Source organism: Gymnoscopelus braueri (genome assembly GCF_963280865.1).
Source record: "Gymnoscopelus braueri genome assembly, chromosome: 1".
Lineage (NCBI taxonomy): Eukaryota > Metazoa > Chordata > Actinopteri > Myctophiformes > Myctophidae > Gymnoscopelus > Gymnoscopelus braueri.
Window position 1 is genome coordinate 440,026 of NC_137603.1, and position 25,579 is coordinate 465,604.

The following is a 25,579-nucleotide window of genomic DNA, read 5'->3' on the forward strand; positions in this document are numbered from 1 at the left end:
CTCTGAAAACCTGGCAACCCTGGTCAGCAGCTAAATGAGGAATATTTAAAACTCTTTTATAATCTGTTTTTATTTTTTAACATCAGATCTACAAGCTCACACCGTGCCACGTTGTGGGCTTGTAGATCTGATGTTTTCAGTTAATGTTAATGAATGTTGAGCTTCATTCATACATTTATTTAAATATTCATTGATAAACATTCATTCATTGTTTCACATTTATTGATCCATCTGTGGATGATTCATAGATTCTTATATATTATTATTACATATAAATATGAATATGAAATATATGAATTATTATACATTCATACATCCTGACTGTTAGATGAATAGATGATATTATAAGATGATTATTATTATTACCCTTATTATTATTAGTATTATTATTATTACCCTTATTATTATTATTATTTAAAAAAAAATATATATATTATTACCCTTATTATTATTATTATTATTATTATTACCCTTATTATTATTATTATTATTATTACCCTTATCATTATTATTATTATTATTACCCTTATTATTATTATTATTATTACCCTTATTATTATTATTATTATTATTATTATTATTATTATTATTATGTTTCAGACTCAACAGATAACTCCTCAACTAGTCAACTAGCTCTACAGGTGTTATTATATTTATTATAATTATTATTATATTTATTATAATTATTATTATATTTATTATAATTATTATATTTATTATAATTATTATTATATTTATTATGTTTCAGACTCAACAGATAACTCCTCAACTAGCTCTACAGGTGTTATTATATTTATCATAATTATTATTATATTTATTATGTTTCAGACTCAACAGATAACTCCTCAACTAGCTCTACAGGTGTTATTACAGTTTGATAAAGCCATCAACACAGCTCTGGCCAACCGGGTTAGAAACCGAGTCAACTTCAGGGTGAGTAGAAGCACTATTCTACTGTTTAATATACTTATCATATAATATTATATAACATAACATAGTATTCTATGATCCTATAGTTTACTGAGACACTACACTGTCTCTGTATTCTATGATCCTATAGTTTACTGAGACACTACACTGTCTCTGTATTCTATGATCCTATAGTTTACTGAGACACTACACTGTCTCTGTATTCTATGATCCTATAGTTTACTGAGACACTACACTGTCTCTATGTATTCTATGATCCTATAGTTTACTGAGACACTACACTGTCTCTATGTATTCTATGATCCTATAGTTTACTGAGACACTACACTGTCTCTGTATTCTATGATCCTATAGTTTACTGAGACACTATATGTATAATATATACGTCTATATACAGGGGTGCACATAACTTGCGTGAGAAAAAATTACTCTGCTTACAAATTCCGCAGTTTTTCGGCGTTTTTTCTCACGCCGTTTGATGAACCCCCCAAGGTTGGTGCCCTGTGCTGCGCTGCTTTTATCCGCCATATTAGGATGTTCACGGCATATTTTGCATCATTACGGTGCGTTCATCATCGGTGAGAGTGCCTCTAACAGCCGCTGCTGGCTGCGTGCAGCGAGCTGCGCGTCGCAGCATGTCTGTGTGTCAGGACGCGAGAACACTCACACAATCACGTGCAGCATGCGTCCTCTCCCCCTGCGCCTAATGGCTGTACATGATTGTGTGAGTGTGGCTTCAGGAAGTAAATTCCTAGCCTCGATCTCCAGGCTTTTATTTTTTATTTTTGCTAAAAAATAAAAGCTAGGAAATTCCTGTCCCAGCTGTTGGTACGCAAAAGCGCCTCGCGTCGTCTGATGTGCCACGCATTATTTATTTTGGGTGCGCATGCGCACCAGTTATGTGCACCCCTGATAGTCTATATATAATAATATAATAACATGTAGTTCTCATTGTCTCCACCAGGGGTCTCTCAACACCTACAGATTCTGTGACAACGTTTGGACGTTCGTTCTCAACGATGTGGAGTTCAGAGAGGTCACTGACCTCGTCAAGGTCGACAAGGTCAAGATCGTAGCCTGTGATGGAAAGAGTAAGACCTGTCTGTCTGTCTGTCTGACCTGTCTGACCTGTCTGTCTGTCTGTCTGTCTCTGTCTGTCTGTGTCTGTCTGTCTGTCTGTCTGACCTGTCTGACCTGTCTGTCTGTCTGTCTGTCTCTGTCTGTCTGTCTGTCTGTCTGACCTGTCTGACCTGTCTGTCTGTCTGTCTGTCTCTGTCTGTCTGTCTGTCTGTCTGTCTGACCTGTCTGTCTGTCTGTCTGTCTGTCTGTCTGTCTGTCTGTCTGTCTGTCTGTCTCTGTCTGTCTGTCTGTCTGTCTGTCTGTCTGTCTGTCTGTCTGTCTGTCTGTCTGTCTGTCTCTGTCTGTCTGTCTGTCTGTCTGACCTGTCTGACCTGTCTGTCTGTCTGTCTGTCTCTGTCTGTCTGTCTGTCTGTCTGTCTGACCTGTCTGTCTGTCTGTCTGTCTGTCTGTCTGTCTGTCTGTCTGTCTGTCTGTCTCTGTCTGTCTGTCTGTCTGTCTGTCTGTCTGTCTGTCTTCCTCTTTGTTGTTGCAGCCACTCCCTCATACCAGTGAGACACACACAATTTTTTTTCAAGCAAACATTTTTTACTCAAGTATTTACTTGTGGGGGTTTATCCCTGGATCAAAATATTTTGGTGGTGGTCCTTGACATGAATCAAATGTTCATGATTTTTCAAAAATAGTAAATCTACAAGCTCATGGCGCCGCCGCGCCATGAGCTTGTAGATTTGTTATTTTTGAATAGCCAAAGAAATCTAAAATGACAGACGCTTTCCTGGCTTACAGGCCTATAGGTGACAATGACCCCCAAAAATATAGATACCTCTACCGGAGGTAGGACCAAACACAACCTTGTTCTTCCTCATCTCTAAGGCCTCCCCTCCTCCACATGAAATGGATTGTTGTGTAACAATATTTTACTGCAAAAGTGGTGAAATTGTTATATAAAGTTATACACCCCAAACTAAACATTAAGCCTGGCTGTCGGGGGGTTGAGGCATAAACACTCATATAGATTCACAATGGAAGCTCTGACAGGTTTAAAACTTGGTACACATGAAGCCAGGACATCCCTCTACACTCTAGATAAGACTGAATGTCAATATCAGAAAAATACATGTAAATAGGAGATTTGAACACATACCTACAATAGGCAGAAATGTAAATCTATGTAGAATGTTCTCTTTACGTTGTAGTGACTCTGACATGGATTGTCATAGCAGGACCTGTGATGTCTTGTTTGAAAGGTGTGGTTCTACTGAATATCAATTGTGTAAAAGTAGCTTTAATACTCATAGAGTTATGTCACTAAACGTATATGGTGTCCCAAATGGGGAAAACATGAAACAGTCCTAATGCAATCTACAGTATCACACAGATTAGTTTTATTTTCAATTCACTGATCAAGGGTTGGAAAATATTAACAAATTCACTTGAGTGGAAGTCCCTACAATGTATGAAATGTCCATAAGTTGAGAAATTGTTGTAAAATATGTATAAAATATTATGCAACTTCAACAATAGTGCAGAGAGAAATTCAGGCGTACAGTACAACTACTAACAAGTATTTATCAAACCTGGCTGAGGGAAACCAAGCTCCACCCATTTGATGCTCAAAGTTATCCTCTTAACAGCAAGTCATTCAATTCTGTAGAGTTTATATCATTTAACATATTGGTTACAGGTTATACTATAGTATTTGGCTCCACCTGCTCTGTCTGCATCGTATTGCCTACATGGACTTCTTCATAAACTAATAGGTAAATCATTGCAAATATTTTGGCATGTGAAAAGATGAGAAGCACTATTGTTGCACTATTGTTAAAGTTGCATAATATTTTCAAATGTTCTCAACTTATGGACATTTCATACATTGTAGGGACTTCTACTCAAAGTGAATTTGTTAATATTTTCCAACCCTTGATCAGTGAATTGAAAATAAAACTAATCTGTGTGATACTGTAGATTACATTAGGACTGTTTCATGTTTTCCCCATTTGGGACACCAAAAAAAAAGTCAAACTATTGCTTTTGACTTTTCAAAAATAGCAGATCTAGAAGCTCATAGCGTGGCACTGGGTGCCGCGCTATGAGCTTGTAGATCTGCTATTTTTGAATAGCCAAAGAAATCTAAAATGACACAGATGTGTTCCCAGATTGAATGAGTTCAAACATGAGCAGCCTTAAGATTTAGTTTAGCCTGTAGCCCTACTTATTATTACAGTAAATTAACAGATTTAAGGTGATCATTATTACAGTAATTGAACAGATTTAAGGTGATCATTATTACAGTAATTGAACAGATTTAAGGTGCTTATTATTACAGTAATTGAACAGATTTAAGGTGCTTATTATTACAGTAATTGAACAGATTTAAGGTGCTTATTATTACAGTAATTGAACAGATTTAAGGTGCTTATTATTACAGTAATTGAACAGATTTAAGGTGATCATTATTACAGTAATTGAACAGATTTAAGGTGATCATTATTACAGTAATTGAACAGATTTAAGGTGCTTATTATTACAGTAATTGAACAGATTTAAGGTGCTTATTATTACAGTAATTGAACAGATTTAAGGTGCTTATTATTACAGTAATTGAACAGATTTAAGGTGCTTATTATTACAGTAATTGAACAGATTTAAGGTGCTTATTATTACAGTAATTGAACAGATTTAAGGTGCTTATTATTACAGTAATTGAACAGATTTAAGGTGCTTATTATTACAGTAATTGAACATATTTATGGTGATCATTATTACTATAAGTGGGTGGCAGTCAGGACTCAGGACTGGCCATATCCTCAATAGGCGGCTGCAGTTATGAAAGAAAAGCACCTCACCCAAAACAAATTGCAACAAAACGTTTTTCAACTGTTTCTTGCAGTATTAGGTGTCCTTAATAACATACTAAAAGTTTACCAACGTTTGAGCACTGGAAAGGTGTTATTTTCAAGATGGCGTCCAAGATGGCCAAAAACTCTTTAAAATAACCTAACTCCTTCATTATTTATGAAGTACTTTTAATGTCTTACCCTATGTTTTGGGGGCCTAGAAATCCACTGGAATTGCCCAAATTGCAGAGATACAATTAGATAATTGTGAAATCCAATATTTTGTTTGTGACTCTATTAAAACCCTCTGAAATGGTCACCCGTTTTAACTAAACTAATTATGCAATAAACTAGTTATATATTTCTTTACTGGAACAAGGCTTCAAGATATCCTTAAAACACAAGTCACAATTTTCATTTTTGTCAATTTTGTCATTCAGAAGGTGCATGGCAGAGAAAGAGAATATTGTCAGTTGATATAGTATTGCATGCAATATTGAAAGGTTTTGGATAGCTCTGTGGATCAAATGTGAATCAAAGTGTCATCTTGTAGACACAAGATTTTGAAAAACAATAAATAGATTTTTGAAGAACTTTTTAACACATTAGGAAGGCAATCAGTGTGAGTGAGTAAAGAGGGACTATCTCGGAGCTCGGAGGGTTGTCATGTGGAGGAGGAGAAATTATACGCCACGCATTTCAACGAAGACAGTTCTGCAAATGATACATGAAAGATATACTTGTATCTTGCCATATTTCACTCCAAGTGGCTTAGGGAGCCTGCGCTCACCTGGTTCTCAGCAACTCCAAAAGCAAATTAGCATTTGGGATGCAAACAATTTCTAAGTCACGCTGGAGGACGGAGTGAGGAGGAGGCAGAAATGAAGCTTATGCGTTAGGCTGAGAGGAGTGTCCCTATGTCGCCTGGCTCACTGGATAGTCCCACTGGTCCCAAGTGGACCTCCATGCTGGCTCCTATGCCCGAGATGGGCACTCGTGAGTGGCCATAGTTAGTGAGGAGGGACCCCCCATAGTGGTGGTTGTAAGACCTCCATGTGGTGCATTACTGTGTGTCAGGCAGACAGAGGTGTCCCTATGTCGGACTGGCTCACAGGAGAGTCGGTGTCTGGTTGGTGGCTGACCATTAATATTCCCAGGGGCCCCCAGTGACTTATCATTATGGCTCAGAGCGTCCTTTCCCCTCTCCAGAACAAAAACAAATAGTCTGACCATTAGGTGTATACAGAAAGCAATGCTTGTTTGTTGCATAGCAGCAGGGACACAGCGTGGAGGTCGGTTAGATCGGGATTCTATGGGAGACTGGAGCCCAGGGCGTCATGGGCTGTCTCCTATGCCTTCTTGATGTTAAAAGTATCCAGAAAAAAAGATCAAAGTTCAAGGTTATTGCTAGCAGTACCAATCACAAAATAAAAGACATGTGAAATGAATGTTGCACAAAACCCCCACACAACTACTACAATCTCAGGAATAAGAAGATGTCTGTGACAAGCAAATCTGAACCCTCTCCGCACCACACTCCTCCACCACCCCTGCCTAGACACCCAAGACAGTAGACACTAGATACATGTTGTGATAGCTCTGTGCTGACTTGCACATCATCTCCAGGCCCATAAGGGGCCATTTCTCTCCACTGTAATATTTGAGAATTTGTCCAAGTTGCTATTAACACATCGGGTGCCAAACACGGTCTGAACCGTGTTTGCGCAGAGTAGCGGTCCGGTGCCGAACACGGTCCAGACCGTGAAATATGTCTTTTTGTTTTTTTCGTTTTTCTCCACACGGGCGGGGCTAGAGCAGCTCTGGGAGTACCCATTGTGATCTTGAGAAGGATAGGCCAGATAGACAGGGTCCCCACGGTCATGAAATTCCTGGAAATATTTTGAAATTGAAAAAAAAAAAATCCAGTACTGGAAAAGTTTGGGAATTGATCAAAGGTCCTGGAATTTATCAAGGGTCCTGGAAAAATATTTGGCTATGCATTGTTTTTGGCTATTGATTTTGTTAATACAAAACATTTTCATAAACATGTATAACATTACACGAAATATGTAACATAAGTAGTTTTTCGCCCAACGGGCTGTGTGATGGCATATATTATTTAAATAAAATAAGTCATACGGATGCCATAATGAGTCTTCCAGTGAGCTATGCCCTGATTTTGCACGACATTTTGAATGAAATTGTACTATTCTATATTCTATGCTTTATTTTTGCTACACTGCCTATCTTTGGGCATTCTACATAGGAGTAAGAGACACATTATTGCGCTGAATGATTGTTATATAGGCCTGGAAATTGGGCTAAATATTCTGGAAAAGTTTTGGAAAAGTTTTGGAAATTCATTGCTAAAAATGTGTGGGGACCCTGGATAGATCACCGGAAACAAAAACATGGCTCCCATCCACTTCCTGTCTATTTCCTTCTTTAAAACACCTATATCTCCGAATCTGTTTCCGGTGGGGAAAACCGGTCATGCGCGATGCGCGATCCCCCCCCATTGTAACTCGCGAGTGAAATGTTATCGTTCCAGGCTGTAGCCAGGGTCATCGCGCTACATGAATGGATGTTTTTTTTTACATGGATTTGCTCCTCGTGGAGTCTAGAGCTTTAAACAGCAAAGCGCAGTCAATGGGGAGAATGCTGGCACCCAACGTAAGTTGTTATGAAAAAATGCTGGCACCCAATGTGTTAAAAAGGTCTTAAGAGTGATTAAGTTGTCACTTTAGAAATGTGCAGATACACTGTATACACTTATACTGTATGTTGGTTTGTTTACTTTTGAGTGGGAAAACAATGTTGCACATTAAGCTAATCATCCCCAGTTTGGGAACCACTGCCCCTAGGGGACTAGGATTATTATTTTATTTCTTGGCACCTTTTCAAACAAAATAGTGAAGAAACTTCTCTGTAAGGAATTTCTTCCAAGATTTGTGTAACATTCCCAGTCTGTCAGTTACAGCCATGTTTTTACAAATGTCACAGTACCACCCAATAATAATGAATTGATTCCTTATTGGTATCTAAGAAATCTCCTGAAAGCTTCAACAGAATGTAAATTACATGTATAGGTGATGAATTCACCAATCCTGGGCATTATGGCATGTAGAAAAGGGAGAAATGTCCAATTACATTGTTAAATATGCTTATAACCAATTTCTTTATAATTGTATACTTGTAATCACTTGACTATAATTTATATTACGCTAATTAGATCCAAGATCACCAAAACATGGGGTTAGGCACCAACATTACTTGTCTAGGATGAATAATGAAGGAGTAATGGTATTTTAAGGATCTGGCGGCGGCCATTTTGAAAATCGGACCTTTCTAGTGGTCCGATTTTGGTAAACTTTTGATATGTTATTAAGTACACCTGATACTACAATAAACCATTGAGAAACCTTTTGTTGCAATTTTTTGGGGGTCAAATCATAACTGCAGCCGCCTACAAAGTGGACAACCGACACTGGATAGCTGTCACACACAATCTAAAACAAAAGTAAAAGTGCTCCTCAGAGCCAGGTTAATGTTGATGGAATATGAAGATGATCTTGATCACATGACTACAGAGATAATGTGTACCGTTTTGCGTGATGATTTTTTTTTTTTTTTATAAACATTTGAAGTTTTTCAGAAAACTTAGGTTAGGATTTAGAAGGTGTTTTTAGAATCGGCCTCAGGTCTAAATGGGTTAATAGGGCAAAGTTCAAACGGTGGCATTTGTCCCTCAACGTAGTGCGAATGTGTGCGCAAAGTTTCACCGCAATCGGACGCTGCGTTCATGATTTGAGGCGTTTTGTTCAAAACGGGCCACTCCTGCAAACTTTAGATGTCAATCTTAGCCAATCAGGATGGAATATGACAAATATTATACACATGTACACATGACTCTAGAGATCATGTGTACCGATTTGCATGAAAATTGGATAAAATCAGGTGAGAAAACGCTAATGTTACCATACAGACCCTCCTCCCTGACAATATCTTTATATATAATATAAATGATACAGAGCCTCCTCCCTGACAATATATATATATATATATAAATAATATAAATGATACAGAGCCTCCTCCCTGACAATAATAGAGACAGTTTGTTTATTTTTGGACCACAATTCTTATGAGACGATTCTAAGATGACCCAATGTTATTCTCCATAGAGAAATTACTTTACGACCCAGAGGATGAACCAGTGATGTCAGGACCTCTGTACTCTATAGAGAAATGACTTTATGACCCAGGGGATGAACCAGTGACGTCAGGACCTCTGTACTCTATAGAGAAATGACGTTATGACCCAGGGGATGAACCAGTGACGTCAGGACCTCTGTACTCTATAGAGAAATGACTTTATGACCCAGAGGATGAACCAGTGACGTCAGGACCTCTGTACTCTATGACGACATACTCTGGACCTTTTTCCTCCAGTGCTTCAGTAATACTGTATCTCTTATTGCTTCAGGGCCCTAGTGGTACTGCTCATACACATGAACCAGCGTCTTGTAGGTCGGCCATCTTTGGGTTGTTAAGAACAGCCCCCACCACACCCAGCTCCAGCATATTATATATGGCCTAGGGATGTAAATTATCGACTCATTCATTAATTGATAGTTCATAACCTTATCGATCGATTAATCGATGAATTGATAAGCGGCGTTTTTAGGACCAAAAGGAAAATTCTTGTCCGAAACAGGAAATTCTTGCAGAAACATAACTGCCTTGATGTATATAAAATTAACGAGCATCAGCTGGACACACACACACCTCCCCTCTGCAGGGCTCTATCAAACAATGTTAAAAACCATAATATTGTTTGTTTGTGTTTCTTTTCCTGTTTTTAGACACGGGTTCGAATGCAGCAGAATGAAGCTGATTCTACTGAAGAAGACACTGCCATACAGGACTGTATACTTTATCACATACACAACTGTATATCATCTATAATTTATTACAGTAAAATTTCTCTGAATGAAACCAGTCTGTGTGTAAATACAATGTGAACGACTGCAGATGGAATCAACCAATCAAGGCCTTGGAATTGCATGAACTTTTATTTCTCTCTTTTTATTTTTTACAAACATATCAGAGTCATTTCATAGGATGAAGTTTTGAGTTTTAGTCACAGGTTGTTTAAGTTAATAAAATGTTTAAAACGCATAACAGCTCCTGGTGTTTTATTGTTTTTGAAGAGTTGTACTACGACATAACTGCCGCTATGTTGCATAAAATAATATCTGCTATCGTTTAGGGTTTGGATCTTTAGGATTTTAACAATCATGGGCAAATTCTCCTTCTACAGCACTGCCACCAAGGTATGGAATAGCCTAACCCCATCCCTCAAAAAATGCAGTTCGCTGGGCTCATTCAAAACAGCCCTAAAAACTCATCTTTCTGGAGGCCATAAGAGGAGCTAGTACCAGTTTCCCGGTAGACAGACGATCCTTATCCTTACCCCCTACCTTTTTTTTTTGTATATATCTTTTATTTATCATGTTTTGTTTTTTTTTGTACATAGAGGTATTTTTTCTCTGTATTTTATGTTGATTTGAACTGTCTGGTTGCTACTATATATGTCTATGAAATTAATTCAAGGACTTTTTTGGTCAGACCTTTTAGACAAAAGTATTATAAATGTAACTGTTGTTTTACATTCTTTTGCCTAATACAAATTTAAATCAATCAATCAACCATAGAGACTTGAATTCATGGATATTTTCTTTTTTTTGTCTCATTCCTAAAGACAATAATTTGATGACCAGCAGCGGTTCCGGTAGGAGACACAAAGAGTCTCCTTTGTGTCTCCTACCGGAACCGCTGCCTACCGGTCCGCTGGTCATCAAATGATTGTCTTAGGAATGAGACAAAAACAAACTCCATGGAGTGACTAATCCATAGGGAAAAAAGTCATTTTGGGGTGAACTATCCCTTTAACTATTCCTCTATATTCCTATATATACCTCACTGGTTCTCAAAGTGTGGTCCAGGGACCCTCTGGGGTCCTTGAGGGGGTTCCAAATGGACCCTTACAGGTCTGTAACTCTGAGAGTGTTTAAATGGAACCAAATGGACCCTTACAGGTCTGTAACTCTGAGAGTGTTTAAATGGAACCAAATGGACCCTTACAGGTCTGTAACTCTGACAGTGTACACATGGAACCAAATTAACTAAACCTAACCTTATTCCTAAACGTGACCTCAGTAAACTATGCCTAAACTAAACCTAACCTTATTCCTAAACGTTACCTCAGTAAACTATGCCTAAACTAAACCTAACCTTATTAGTCTGGTTGCCCTAACAGGGCAACCAGACTATAGTAATCCTTACACTTTATTATTCATACTCTAGATAAACAATATTTCAAAACACATCACAGCCCACAGTTTTCATTCCCCAATTTAGTGCCATATCTCAAAATGACCGTCTTGACCTGGAATCGTGCGCTTGTATTTTGCTAAGAGATTGGTTAAATAGTTTAATTGATATTGATTTATTAGTGCATTAAATGTCCCCATCCGCTTTAATGTAAAAGTGAAAAAACTCAAATTCAAGTATTTTTTTCTCTGAAACCGTAAGAGCTAGAGTTACCAGATTTGGTGGGGAGGTTCATAATTTAGTCCGAAATTATTGAAAAAATAATTACACTAATCGGCCACATGGTGGCGCTATAACAGCCACCTTTACGTTTTGGCCTATAACTCTTGAACCGTAGGTCGTAAAATCAAAATTTCCTTTTCCCTGGATTCCTTGGGTCACGACGCATCTCCCCATATAGGCCACGCCCATTTGCGTCAGGATAGATTTTCCGCCATTTTGAATTTTCTTCAAAACACACTTTTAGCTCCTCCTACCATATATTTTGTCCAAATTTCACAAAAATCGGTACACATGATCTCTGGACTCATGCGATGGGTATTTATGCGACAGAATTTTGATAGTCCATACCGTTCGTCCGTAAATGGCTTCCAAAGTTAGCGGGAGGGGCCCGTTTTACAAAAAAGCCCACAAATCACGAACAAAACGTCCAGTCAATCCCAAATTTGAATCACATGTCAAGTGTGGTTTACTCAACAAATCCCCAAAATAATTTCCACTTTGATCCATAGGGGGCGCCACAAATGCTCAAAATGTAACCGTTTGATGCAAAAACCTTATTTTGGGGGGATCAATCCTCTCAAAATGAAATGCAAGTGATCTCAGGAGTTACGTGACAATGTAATTGGCACAGCCTCCGACGTTATTCCTCCCAGCGTATTCCTCGAGTCCCGGCGGCAGCGACCCGCGACTAGCGTCGGTGCAACCACACTCTGCAATTGCCCTGAATTGCGACGCGTCTAGTTCTTCTTCATATTATAGATAAACAATATTTCAAAACACATCACAGCCCACAGTTTTCATTCCCCAATTTAGTGCCATATCTCAAAATGACCGTCTTGACCTGGAATCGTGCGCTTGTATTTTGCTAAGAGATTGGTTAAATAGTTTAATTGATATTGATTTATTAGTGCATTAAATTTCCCCATCCGCTTTAATGAAAAAGTGAAAAAACTCAAATTCAAGTATTTTTTTCTCAGAAACCGTAAGAGCTAGAGTTACCAGATTTGGAGGGGAGGTTCATAATTTGTTCCAAAATTATTGAAAAAATAATTACACTAATCGGCCACATGGTGGCGCTATAACAGCCCCCTTTACGTTTTGGCCTATAACTCTTGAACCGTAGGTCGTAAAATCAAAATGTCTTTTTCCCTAGATTCCTTGGGTCATGACGCAACTCCCTATATAGGCCACGCCCATTTGCGTCAGGATAGATTTTCCGCCATTTTGAATTTTCTTCAAAACACACTTTTAGCTCCTCCTCCCATATATTTTGTCCAAATTTCACAAAAATCGGTACACATGATCTCTGGACCCATGCGATAATCTGGACCGAAACAGAATTTTGATAGTCCATACCGTTCGTCCGTAAATGGCTTCCAAAGTTAGCGGAAGGGGCCCGTTTTACAAAAAAGACCACAAATCACGAAAGAAACGTCCAGTCAATCCCAAATTTTAATCACATGTCAAGTGTGGTTTACTCAACAAATCCCCAAAATAATTTCCACTTTGATCCATAGGGGGCGCCACAAATGCTCAAAATGTAACCGTTTGATGCAAAAACCTTATTTTGGGGGGATCAATCCTCTCAAAATGAAACGCAAGTGATCTCAGGAGTTAAGTGACAATGTAATTGGCACAGCCTCCGACGGTATTCCTCCCAGCGTATTCCTCGAGTCCCGGCGGCAGCGACCCGCGACTAGCGTCGGTGCAACCACACTCTGCAATTGCCCTGAATTGCGACGCGTCTAGTTCCTAAACGTTACCTCAGTAAACTATGCCTAAACTAAACCTAACCTTATTCCTAAACGTAACCTCAGTAAACTATGCCTAAACTAAACCTAACCTTATTCCTAAACGTTACCTCAGTAAACTATGCCTAAACTAAACCTAACCTTATTCCTAAACGTTACCTCATTAAACTATGCCTAAACTAAACCTAACCTTATTCCTAAACGTAACCTCATTAAACTATGCCTAAACTAAACCTAACCTTATTCCTAAACGTAACCTCATTAAACTATGCCTAAACTAAACCTAACCTTATTCCTAAACGTAACCTCATTAAACTATGCCTAAACTAAACCTAACCTTATTCCTAAACGTGACCTCAGTAAACTATGCCTAAACTAAACCTAACCTTATTCCTAAACGTGACCTCATTAAACTATGCCTAAACTAAACCTAACCTCATTCCTAAACGTAACCTCATTAAACTATGCATAAACTAAACCTAACCTTATTCCTAAACGTCACCTCAGTAAACTATGCCTAAACTAAACCTAACCTTATTCCTAAACGTAACCTCATTAAACTATGCCTAAACTAAACCTAACCTTATTCCTAAACGTAACCTCATTAAACTATGCCTAAACTAAACCTAACCTTATTCCTAAACGTGACCTCAGTAAACTATGCCTAAACTAAACCTAACCTTATTCCTAAACGTAACCTCATTAAACTATGCCTAAACTAAACCTAACCTTATTCCTAAACGTAACCTCATTAAACTATGCATAAACTAAACCTAACCTTATTCCTAAACGTCACCTCAGTAAACTATGCCTAAACTAAACCTAACCTTATTCCTAAACGTAACCTCATTAAACTATGCCTAAACTAAACCTAACCTTATTCCTAAACGTAACCTCAGTAAACTATGCCTAAACTAAACCTAACCTTATTCCTAAACGTAACCTCATTAAACTATGCCTAAACTAAACCTAACCTTATTCCTAAACGTGACCTCATTAAACTATGCCTAAACTAAACCTAACCTCATTCCTAAACGTGACCTCATTAAACTATGCCTAAACTAAACCTAACCTTATTCCTAAACGTTACCTCAGTAAACTATGCCTAAACTAAACCTAACCTTATTCCTAAACGTAACCTCATTAAACTATGCCTAAACTAAACCTAACCTTATTCCTAAACGTGACCTCAGTAAACTATGCCTAAACTAAACCTAACCTCATTCCTAAACGTGACCTCATTAAACTATGCCTAAACTAAACCTAACCTTATTCCTAAACGTTACCTCAGTAAACTATGCCTAAACTAAACCTAACCTTATTCCTAAACGTAACCTCATTAAACTATGCCTAAACTAAACCTAACCTTATTCCTAAACGTGACCTCATTAAACTATGCCTAAACTAAACCTAACCTTATTCCTAAACGTAACCTCATTAAACTATGTCTAAACTAAACCTAACCTTATTCCTAAACGTGACCTCATTAAACTATGCCTAAACTAAACCTAACCTTATTCCTAAACGTAACCTCATTAAACTATGCCTAAACTAAACCTAACCTTATTCCTAAACGTAACCTCAGTAAACTATGCCTAAACTAAACCTAACCTTATTCCTAAACGTAACCTCATTAAACTATGCCTAAACTAAACCTAACCTTATTCCTAAACGTGACCTCATTAAACTATGCCTAAACTAAACCTAACCTCATTCCTAAACGTGACCTCATTAAACTATGCCTAAACTAAACCTAACCTTATTCCTAAACGTTACCTCAGTAAACTATGCCTAAACTAAACCTAACCTTATTCCTAAACGTAACCTCATTAAACTATGCCTAAACTAAACCTAACCTTATTCCTAAACGTGACCTCAGTAAACTATGCCTAAACTAAACCTAACCTCATTCCTAAACGTGACCTCATTAAACTATGCCTAAACTAAACCTAACCTTATTCCTAAACGTTACCTCAGTAAACTATGCCTAAACTAAACCTAACCTTATTCCTAAACGTAACCTCATTAAACTATGCCTAAACTAAACCTAACCTTATTCCTAAACGTGACCTCATTAAACTATGCCTAAACTAAACCTAACCTTATTCCTAAACGGGACCTCATTAAACTATGCCTAAACTAAACCTAACCTTATTCCTAAACGTGACCTCATTAAACTATGCCTAAACTAAACCTAACCTTATTCCTAAACGTTACCTCATTAAACTATGCCTAAACTAAACCTAACCTTATTCCTAAACGTTACCTCAGTAAACTATGCCTAAACTAAACCTAACCTTATTCCTAAACGGGACCTCATTAAACTATGCCTAAACTAAACCTAAGCTTATTCCTAAACTTATTCCTTGTTTTATTTTGTTCATTACTGTTACATTCAGTGAGTCCCATATTGGTTCACAACGGGAGGATGGGACCCTGCCCTGGTCGGCAACACGGCAAGTAACTTTATTTATAATAATTATATTAACTAGTCCATACCCGTGGGGGGATATGCGCACATGATCTGGCAACCCGGGAGCCAGCAAACACAAAAACGCTAATAAACAGCTGACGTTTGGGGAAAGCAAAAAACGGGCTTAGCTGTTGCGTTCAGATGGTAATGGTCAATGGCTTTGTGTGTGTAACACATGGTAATGGTCAATGGCTTTGTGTGTGTAACACATGGTAATGGTCAATGGCTTTGTGTGTGTAACACATGGTAATGGTCAATGGCTGTGTGCAAATTCAGAGCAATTGCTCCAGCCACTGAGGAGAACCGGTTGACCTCACCATGACAACCATGACGATGACAGAGGTTTGTCAAATTATAGGAGGATTACTATTAATTATAATAGTAATTCCTCTGCGCTGTAGATAGGCCTTTCTACTCTTTAATAGTCATTTCTAACAAGAAAGAACAACCGTCGGGATCCCCGGAACAGACTTCAATTCCCGGGACAGTAAATATCTCTGGGAATCCCGGTATTAAACACTACTATGTGTACAATGGGGCTAAAGTAGTTAATGTATGTTTTATAATATAACAATGTGTATCTGCGAAGTAACTAGTAACTAAAGATTTCAAATAAAAGTAGTGGAGTAAAAGTACAATATTTTCCTCTGAGATGTAGTGGAGTAGAAGTTAAAGTATTGAACATTGGAAATACTCCAGTAAGATAAGATGACGGTCAAGGCCTCCATATGATAATAACAAAGGTTAATCTGTTTGACTTTTATTCCATATAGTGCAGAATTTAATGTATTTCATTGTGATATTGAACAGAGGACAGTGGGAGCTTTAATCTGCAACCTGTAGAAAGCCTCAGTCCAAGGATTAGCCTTTATGCAGATTATAATTATAATCCTTTATGCTTTAGATTATAATTATAATCCACCAAACATACATTAGTGCACTTATTGTTTAGGAAGGCTGAGCTGCACACACTAAATGGAATTTTTTTTTTACTGATATATATATATATATATATATATATATATATATATATATATATGTATATGTGTATATATATGTGTGTATATATATATATATATGTATATGTGTATATATATGTGTGTATATATATATATATATATATATATATATATATATATATATATATTATATATATATATATATATATATATATATATATATATATATAAAATAGTTGAAAGTTAAAATATGGCGATAAGAGGCCAGCATGGAACATCATAGTGTTCATAGTGTGGATGAACATCATAGTGTGGATGAACATCATAACATCATAGTGTGGATGAACATCATAACATCATAGTGTGGATGAACATCATAGTGTGGATGAACATCATAGTGTGGATGAACATCATAACATCATAGTGTGGATGAACATCATAGTGTGGATGAACATCATAGTGTGGATGAACATCATAACATCATAGTGTGGATGAACATCATAACATCATAGTGTGGATGGATGAACATCATAGTGTGGATGAACATCATAGTGTGGATGAACATCATAGTGTGGATGAACATCATAACATCATAGTGTGGATGAACATCATAACATCATAGTGTGGATGAACATCATAGTGTGGATGAACATCATAACATCATAGTGTGGATGAACATCATAGTGTGGATGAACATCATAACATCATAGTGTGGATGAACATCATAGTGTGGATGAACATCATAACATCATAGTGTGGATGGATGAACATCATAGTGTGGATGAACATCATAGTGTGGATGAACATCATAGTGTGGATGTCAGACAGAAAAACGTGTTTCTACATATTTAGAGCGTTTTTGTGTATCTTTTCTTTTCTTTGGCACCACTTTGCCACACAGCTCAAGTAGTGAAAACAGCCGATCTACAAGCTCACTCAGCTATTATTTGTATTTCTGACATTGTTTTTTTTTAAAGTGACTGTATATGTGTGTGTGTGTGTGTGTGTGTGTGTGTGTGTGTGTGTGTGTGTGTGTGTGTGTGTGTGTGTGTGTGTATAGGCTGGACATAAAGCATTTTAATAAATTGTAGATTAAAGAGCTGAGCTGGATGGATGGATGGATGGATGGATGGATGGATGAATGTAAAGGGAAGCAGAAAGCATTAGACGTATCAAAGGTTAAAACGTTAGGGTTAGAATCTGAATGCAGCTTTGTGTCATTAAAACAATGGCTTTTTATCCATTGTATTGGATTTGATTTCATTTCATGTATATGTATGTATATATGTGTGTGTGTGTATGTATATATATATATATATAAATGACATTTTTAACATGAAAAAAACAAGAAAAAACATTACATTACATTACATTTTAGTCATTTAGCAGACGCTTTTATCCAAAGCGACTTACAATAAGTGCATTCAACATGGGTAGGGAACGAAAACTACTATTTCACCAGAAGTCTGAAGTGCATTTTCTGCTAAAACAAGCAACCAAGAGTATACCTAGCGCTAAGGTAAAAGTGCAATATATCAGCTACTACCTACTTTCTTAAACAGATGAGACAAATAGTAAAATCGACTAAACAAGATCCAATAAAACAATACAACAATAAAACAAGCGTTCGTACAACTAGTTAACAACAAGTAGGCCAGGCAAAGAGGAAGGGTAGTGTTTCCTGAAGACCTAACCCTAGAACAAGCCTAAGTAACAGAAACAGTGGAGTCTGAAGAGGTGAGCGCTAGGGGCGTGTCCACTAATCCTGATTAGAGAGAGAGAGAGAGAGAGAGTCTATACGTCAAAGCTCATACAAATCACATACTGTGAAGGACTGGAAGCTGTTTGGATGTTAAACTACAGAGATGGATAGATATAGATAAATAGATAGATAGATAGATAGATAGATAGATAGATAGATAGATAGATATAGTTAGATAGATAGTGTGGATGTTAAACTGTAGGTATCTTCAGAGCCGTGTCCACATCCACATGTTAGGAGTTTACCTTTGGTGTTCCATATGGTTTGGTGTTCCATATGGTTTGGTGTTCCATATGGTTTGGTGTTCCATATGGTTTGGTGTTACATGTTGTGGTCAGAACTCGTCTCTCTACAGACAGGAAGGACTTCTGGAATAACTGATGGATTTACATACATCAAGGATCTGCTTTTTACTGAACGTGTTCTTCTGAGGCAGGATGTGATCTCTGAGGAATGACCTTACAACACATGACTGACTGACTGACTGACTGACTGACTGACTGACTGACTGACACACACACAGACAGACACACACACACAGACAGACACACAGACAGACGAACGGACGGACAGACGGACAGACAGGCGGACGGACGGACAGACAGACGGACAGACAGGCGGACGGACGGACAGACAGACAGACAGACAGACAGACATGAAGAGGGCTAGCAGTGGATCAGTAAAGCGTTCGTCCATCAAGCGCAGCACATCTACTGGATCCCAGAGAGTAAGACCTCACCCTGAGCCGGAGTGACTCAGGGCTTTATTCTGGTACCTTTCTTTATTTGAGCTCTACATTCAATGGGCCAGATTCACTGATTCACTGATTCACTGATTCACTGATTCACTGATTCACTGATTCACTGAGCTGTTTGATTCACTGATTCACTGAGCTGTTTGATTCACTGATTCACTGAGCTGTTTGATTCACTGATTCACTGAGCTGTTTGATTCACTGATTCACTGATTCACTGAGCTGTTTGATTCACTGATTCACTGAGCTGTTTGATTCACTGATTCACTGAGCTGTTTGATTCACTGATTCACTGAGCTGTTTGATTCACTGATTCACTGATTCACTGAGCTGTTTGATTCACTGATTCACTGAGCTGTTTGATTCACTGATTCACTGAGCTGTTTGATTCACTGATTCACTGATTCACTCAGCTGTTTGATTCACTGATTCACTGAGCTGTTTGATTCACTGATTCACTGAGCTGTTTGATTCACTGATTCACTGATTCACTGAGCTGTTTGATTCACTGATTCACTGAGCTGTTTGATTCACTGATTCACTGAGCTGTTTGATTCACTGATTCACTGAGCTGTTTGATTCACTGATTCACTGAGCTGTTTGATTCACTGATTCACTGAGCTGTTTGATTCACTGATTCACTGAGCTGTTTGATTCACTGATTCACTGATTCACTCAGCTGTTTGATTCACTGATTCACTGAGCTGTTTTCGCTGCATGGCTCTCACATCTAGCGTGCAATGTAGCTGTGTTCATAGACCTGGTTGCTTATTTCTCTCGCACAATCTGGCAACACGTTTATACCGACGGACACTTATACTTCATCATCTTCATCATCATCATCACACATTAATAATGTCGTCTTTGGGATGTAGGGGAAATTGCGGTAATATGACCGCGCCTCAGGTCGCTATAATGGTCACCCTAGTAACCGTAACTTTGCAAGTGAGACACGCACACACACACACACACACACACACACACACACACACACACACACACACACACACACACACACACACACACACACACACACACACACACACACACACACACACACCCCCATGCTACAGGTTCAAGTCATTTCTTAGAAGTAAAGGAAATAAGGCGGCAAAATTAAATAGGGGGGGGGGGGGGGGCGAGTATTATGCATTTACTGTAGCCTATAAAACACGCCCCCATTTGTTCCGAACTTCCGCGAACCAGCGATTCTTGTATTTGTTTTACTGAGGATAAGAAATAAGTTAGAAATAAGTTTAAGGTTAGCCATAGTTTCACTGAGGTTAAGTTTAGGAATAAGGTTAATATAATATAACACATCTTCACTATGTGAGCTTGTAGATCAGCTATCTTCACTAAGTGAGCTACTAGTATCTTTACTATGTGAGCTTGTAGATCGGCTATCTTCACTAAGTGAGCTGTAGTATCTTCACTATGTGAGCTTGTAGATCAGCTATCTTCACTAAGTGAGCTACTAGTATCTTCACTATGTGAGCTTGCAGATCAGCTATCTTCACTAAGTGAGCTGTAGTATCTTCACTATGTGAGCTTGTAGATCGGCTATCTTCACTAAGTGAGCTGTAGTATCTTCACTATGTGAGCTTGTAGATCGGCTATCTTCACTAAGTGAGCTGTAGTATCTTCACTATGTGAGCTTGTAGATCGGCTATCTTCACTAAGTGAGCTGTAGTATCTTCACTATGTGAGCTTGTAGATCGGCTATCTTCACAAAGTGAGCTGTAGTATCTTCACTATGTGAGCTTGTAGATCGGCTATCTTCACTAAGTGAGCTGTAGTATCTTCACTATGTGAGCTTGTAGATCGGCTATCTTCACTAAGTGAGCTGTAGTATCTTCACTATGTGAGCTTGTAGATCGGCTATCTTCACAAAGTGAGCTGTAGTATCTTCACTATGTGAGCTTGTAGATCGGCTATCTTCACTAAGTGAGCTGTAGTATCTTCACTATGTGAGCTTGTAGATCGGCTATCTTCACTAAGTGAGCTGTAGTATCTTCACTATGTGAGCTTGTAGATCGGCTATCTTCACAAAGTGAGCTGTAGTATCTTCACTATGTGAGCTTGTAGATCGGCTATCTTCACTAAGTGAGCTGTAGTATCTTCACTATGTGAGCTTGTAGATCGGCTATCTTCACTAAGTGAGCTGTAGTATCTTCACTATGTGAGCTTGTAGATCGGCTATCTTCACTAAGTGAGCTGTAGTATCTTCACTATGTGAGCTTGTAGATCGGCTATCTTCACTAAGTGAGCTGTAGTATCTTCACTATGTGAGCTTGTAGATCGGCTATCTTCACTAAGTGAGCTGTAGTATCTTCACTATGTGAGCTTGTAGATCAGCTATCTTCACTCTGTGAGCTTGTAGATCGGCTATCTTCACTATGTGAGCTTGTAGATCGGCTATCTTCACTCTGTGAGCTTGTAGATCGGCTATCTTCACTATGTGAGCTTGTAGATCGGCTATCTTCACTCTGTGAGCTTGTAGATCGGCTATCTTCACTCTTCGAGCTTGTAGATCGGCTATCTTCACTATGTGAGCTTGTAGATCGGCTATCTTCACTATGTGAGCTTGTAGATCGGCTATCTTCACTCTGTGAGCTTGTAGATCGGCTATCTTCACTATGTGAGCTTGTAGATCGGCTGTCTTCACTCTGTGAGCTTGTAGATCGGCTATCTTCACTCTGTGAGCTTGTAGATCGGCTATCTTCACCATGTGAGCTTGTAGATGGGCTATCCTCACTCTGTGAGCTTGTAGATCGGCTATCTTCACCATGTGAGCTTGTAGATGGGCTATCTTCACCATGTGAGCTTGTAGATGGGCTATCTTCACTCTGTGAGCTTGTAGATCGGCTATCTTCACTTTTCTGTGTTCAGAGTAAGTCTACACACGATATCAGGAAAACATTCGATAACGTTGTTGAATACCTCGATAAAGATATGACGGTGTAAACGGGCCATGTGAATTAAACACAGCCCTGCCAGATCAATGTATTATTTATGTGTTATTTAAACACTTAGCGATGGATGGATGCAGCAGGTGACCCAAACCCTGAAGTCTCAGCCATCGGTTCATCTCGGTGGATTTAACGACGTTGGCTCCGCTGTCCGTCCTGATACACGTTTGCTGCTCTTCATTCAAATGGGTCCAACACATCACGTAGTCCACGAGCTCTGTTATTAGCCCCTGTGTCTCCAGACACATCACGTAGTCCACGAGCTCTGTTATTCTCCAGACATGACGCTGTAAAGCTCTGTTATTAGCCTGTGTCTCCAGACGTAGTCCACAAGCTCTGTTATTAACCGTCATGTCTCCAGACATGACGCCGTAAAGCTCATGCAGGTCTGTAGCAGTGGTGTAAAGTAACTAAGTACATTTACTCAAGTATACTGTACTTAAGTACAATTTTGAGGTACTTTGACTTTGCTGGAGTATTTCCAATTGTCAGTACTTTTACTTCTACTCTACTCTACTACATCTCAGAGGCAAATATTGTACTTTTACTCCACTACTGTCTGTCTGTCTGTCTGTCTGTCTGTCTGTCTGTCTGTCTGTCTGTCTGTCTGTCTGTCTGTCTGTCTGTCTGTCTGTCTGTCTGTCTGTCTGTCTCTCTCTGCATGGTGAGACAGTGTTCACTGAGTCTGTTGTCCTTAGTTCTGCATCAGTTCATTGTGTGGTTTTGGGCAGTTTGCTGTGTGTGTCAAGTAGCTTTCTGTTTGTTTTCTTAACATCTGGTTTAATTTATATGACATTACATTACATTACATTACATTACATTACAGTCATTTAGCAGACACTTTTATGACTTTTATGACAACTTACAATAAGTGCATTCAACATAGGTAAGGAAGAAAACTCCTAACATTCTCTTCTAAAACAAGCAACTAAGAGCATACCTAGCGCTAAGGTAAAAGTGCAATATATCAGCTCCCTACTTTCTTAAACAGATGAGACAAATAGGAAAATCAAATGAGCAAGAGATTAAACAAATAAGTGTATCGACTAAACAAGATCCAATAAAACAGGAGCCCACCGCGACGGGACGCGGGATAACCCAACGTTTGCAACCACTAGTAGAATATAACAGACAGTATATGTAATACTCAGTAAATGAAACATTATCCGATTGGTTCATTTTTAATCCTTTATTGTCCAGAGTGAATGTATGTAAAGACCTGGGCAGTGAAGGGTTAATCTCTAGGGAGAGATCACACACACACACACACACACACACACACACACACACACACACAGGAATTAGGATTATGTTGCTTTCGTAAAAAGACATTTTGTTGTGTGTATTATATTAAAACAGCATTATGATGTGTGTGCGTGGGAACTCATTTTAAACAAGCTCAGTGCTTTATGAGTCTTCCAGTTTAGTAGACCTTGTATTGTGAATGTGTTCCATGTACTGTTTCTCATGTCTTACTAAATAAAGTACATCAATCAATCAATTAATATGATGTTAATTAATACAGCATAGTTAATTACATCTCATTCATATTAAAACTGCATTCTGTAAGTTCTCATTAAGTGTTCATCATCGATGTTTCTGTTTATTGAATATGGCAGGGGTCTTCAACAGGGGGTCCGGGACCCCTGGGGCACTGGTTCTCAAACTTTATGGGACTACCCAGATTGGTGTATTTGGCCGTGGACCCCCATTTGAAAAGGTTTTGCCAGGGACCCCCAGAAGAGAAGATTTATGTTGAAAAGAATTATCACAATTATTCAGAATAACTTTTTGATAATATGAACAAGCGGGGGCCTTAATGACCTTAATGACCTTAATGACCTTAATGACCTTAATGACCTTAATGACCTTAATAACCTGGAGGCCCGTTTCAAGAGCTAATATGAGGCCCCCACCCCCCCCCCAACAAGTCAAAAGATAGTTAAAGTTAAAAAAAATAGTGGACTGAAGTCGGTTTGCTTCCATAATCCATAACGGTTCGTTTAAATGAATTAGACTATTTGCACCACCGTGGACAGACAGTTACAACAACTCACTCACGTTACATTAACGTCAAAACATGATTCACTTTCTTTCAAAATAATCATGTGATTCATTCAGATGATTTAATGGGATCTACATCCTGTTTACTCCACATGATATCACACTGTTTCTGACATGCAAACCAACAGGTTTATTACAATATGATATGAGGAGCTACTCCTGCACTTCTGGGCTGACGGTTAGTCGGAGGCCCCCCTGAAGGTGAAGGCCCCCCCTGAAGGTGGAGGCCCCCCCTGAAGGTGGAGGCCCCCCTGAAGGTGGAGGCCCCCCCGAAGGTGGAGGCCCCCCCTGAAGGTGGAGGCCCCCCTGAAGGTGGAGGCCCCCCTGAAGGTGGAGGCCCCCCCTGAAGGTGGAGGCCCCCCTGAAGGTGGAGGCCCCCCTGAAGGTGGAGGCCCCCCCTGAAGGTGGAGGCCCCCCCTGAAGGTGAAGGCCCCCCTGAAGGTGAAGGCCCCCCTGAAGGTGGAGGCCCCCCTGAAGGTGGAGGCCCCCCTGAAGGTGGAGGCCCCCCCTGAAGGTGGAGGCCCCCCTGAAGGTGGAGGCCCCCCTGAAGGTGGAGGCCCCCCTGAAGGTGGAGGCTCCCCTGAAGGTGAAGGCCCCCCTGAAGGTGGAGGCCCCCCCTGAAGGTGGAGGCTCCCCTGAAGGTGGAGGCCCCCCTGAAGGTGGAGGCCCCCCCTGAAGGTGGAGGCCCCCCCTGAAGGTGGAGGCTCCCCTGAAGGTGAAGGCCCCCCTGAAGGTGAAGGCCCCCCTGAAGGTGAAGGCCCCCCTGAAGGTGAAGGCCCCCCCTGAAGGTGGAGGCCCCCCCTGAAGGTGGAGGCTCCCCTGAAGGTGAAGGCCCCCCTGAAGGTGGAGGCTCCCCTGAAGGTGAAGGCCCCCCCTGAAGGTGGAGGCTCCCCTGAAGGTGAAGGCCCCCCCTGAAGGTGGAGGCTCCCCTGAAGGTGAAGGCCCCCCTGAAGGTGAAGGCCCCCCCTGAAGGTGGAGGCCCCCCCTGAAGGTGGAGGCTCCCCTGAAGGTGGAGGCCCCCCTGAAGGTGAAGGCCTGTTTCAATTGAGACTGGTGAAACCTAGCAAAGGCCGCCCATGTGTACAATATATATACTATATAATAGATGTACAAGCTCACAGTGAGTTGCCGTCTGCCTGTCTGTCTGTCTGTCTGTCTGTCTGTCTGTGTCTGTGTCTATGTGTGAGCACACTTAATCAAGAAGCAACAAATAAACAACTTTCTGCCATAATGTGTAAACTCTCCTGAGACGCTACACTGTCTCTCTGTATTCTATGATCCTATAGTTTACTGAGACACTACACTGTCTCTGTATTCTATGATCCTATAGTTTACTGAGACACTACACTGTCTCTGTATTCTATGATCCTATAGTTTACTGAGAC

General features: G+C 39.5%; 2 protein-coding genes across 3 annotated transcripts in view; both read left to right on the plus strand.

The window, feature by feature from the left end:
• LOC308085045 (transcription initiation factor IIA subunit 2-like) overlaps positions 1–10,022 on the plus strand; it is a 10,797-nt gene extending 775 nt beyond the window's left edge. Inside the window, exons 2-5 of one of the 2 annotated variants that reach the window (XM_080428069.1) lie at positions 749–781; positions 829–933; positions 1,895–2,021; positions 9,710–10,022. In XM_080428069.1, the coding sequence (XP_080284195.1) occupies positions 749–781; positions 829–933; positions 1,895–2,021; positions 9,710–9,735 (291 nt within the window). In that variant the 3' untranslated portion in view covers positions 9,736–10,022. The remainder of the gene's footprint in view (positions 1–748; positions 782–828; positions 934–1,894; positions 2,022–9,709) is intronic. The other variant, XM_080428070.1, reaches the window with a different exon arrangement.
• Positions 10,023–19,062: 9,040 nt separating this feature from the next.
• Positions 19,063–25,579, plus strand: part of LOC308082033 (transient receptor potential cation channel subfamily M member 1-like) — a gene marked incomplete at both ends in the record, with an annotated part of 90,593 nt that continues 84,076 nt past the window's right edge. Inside the window, one exon of the mRNA XM_080423644.1 lies at positions 19,063–19,134. Within this exon, the coding sequence (XP_080279770.1) occupies positions 19,063–19,134 (72 nt within the window). The remainder of the gene's footprint in view (positions 19,135–25,579) is intronic.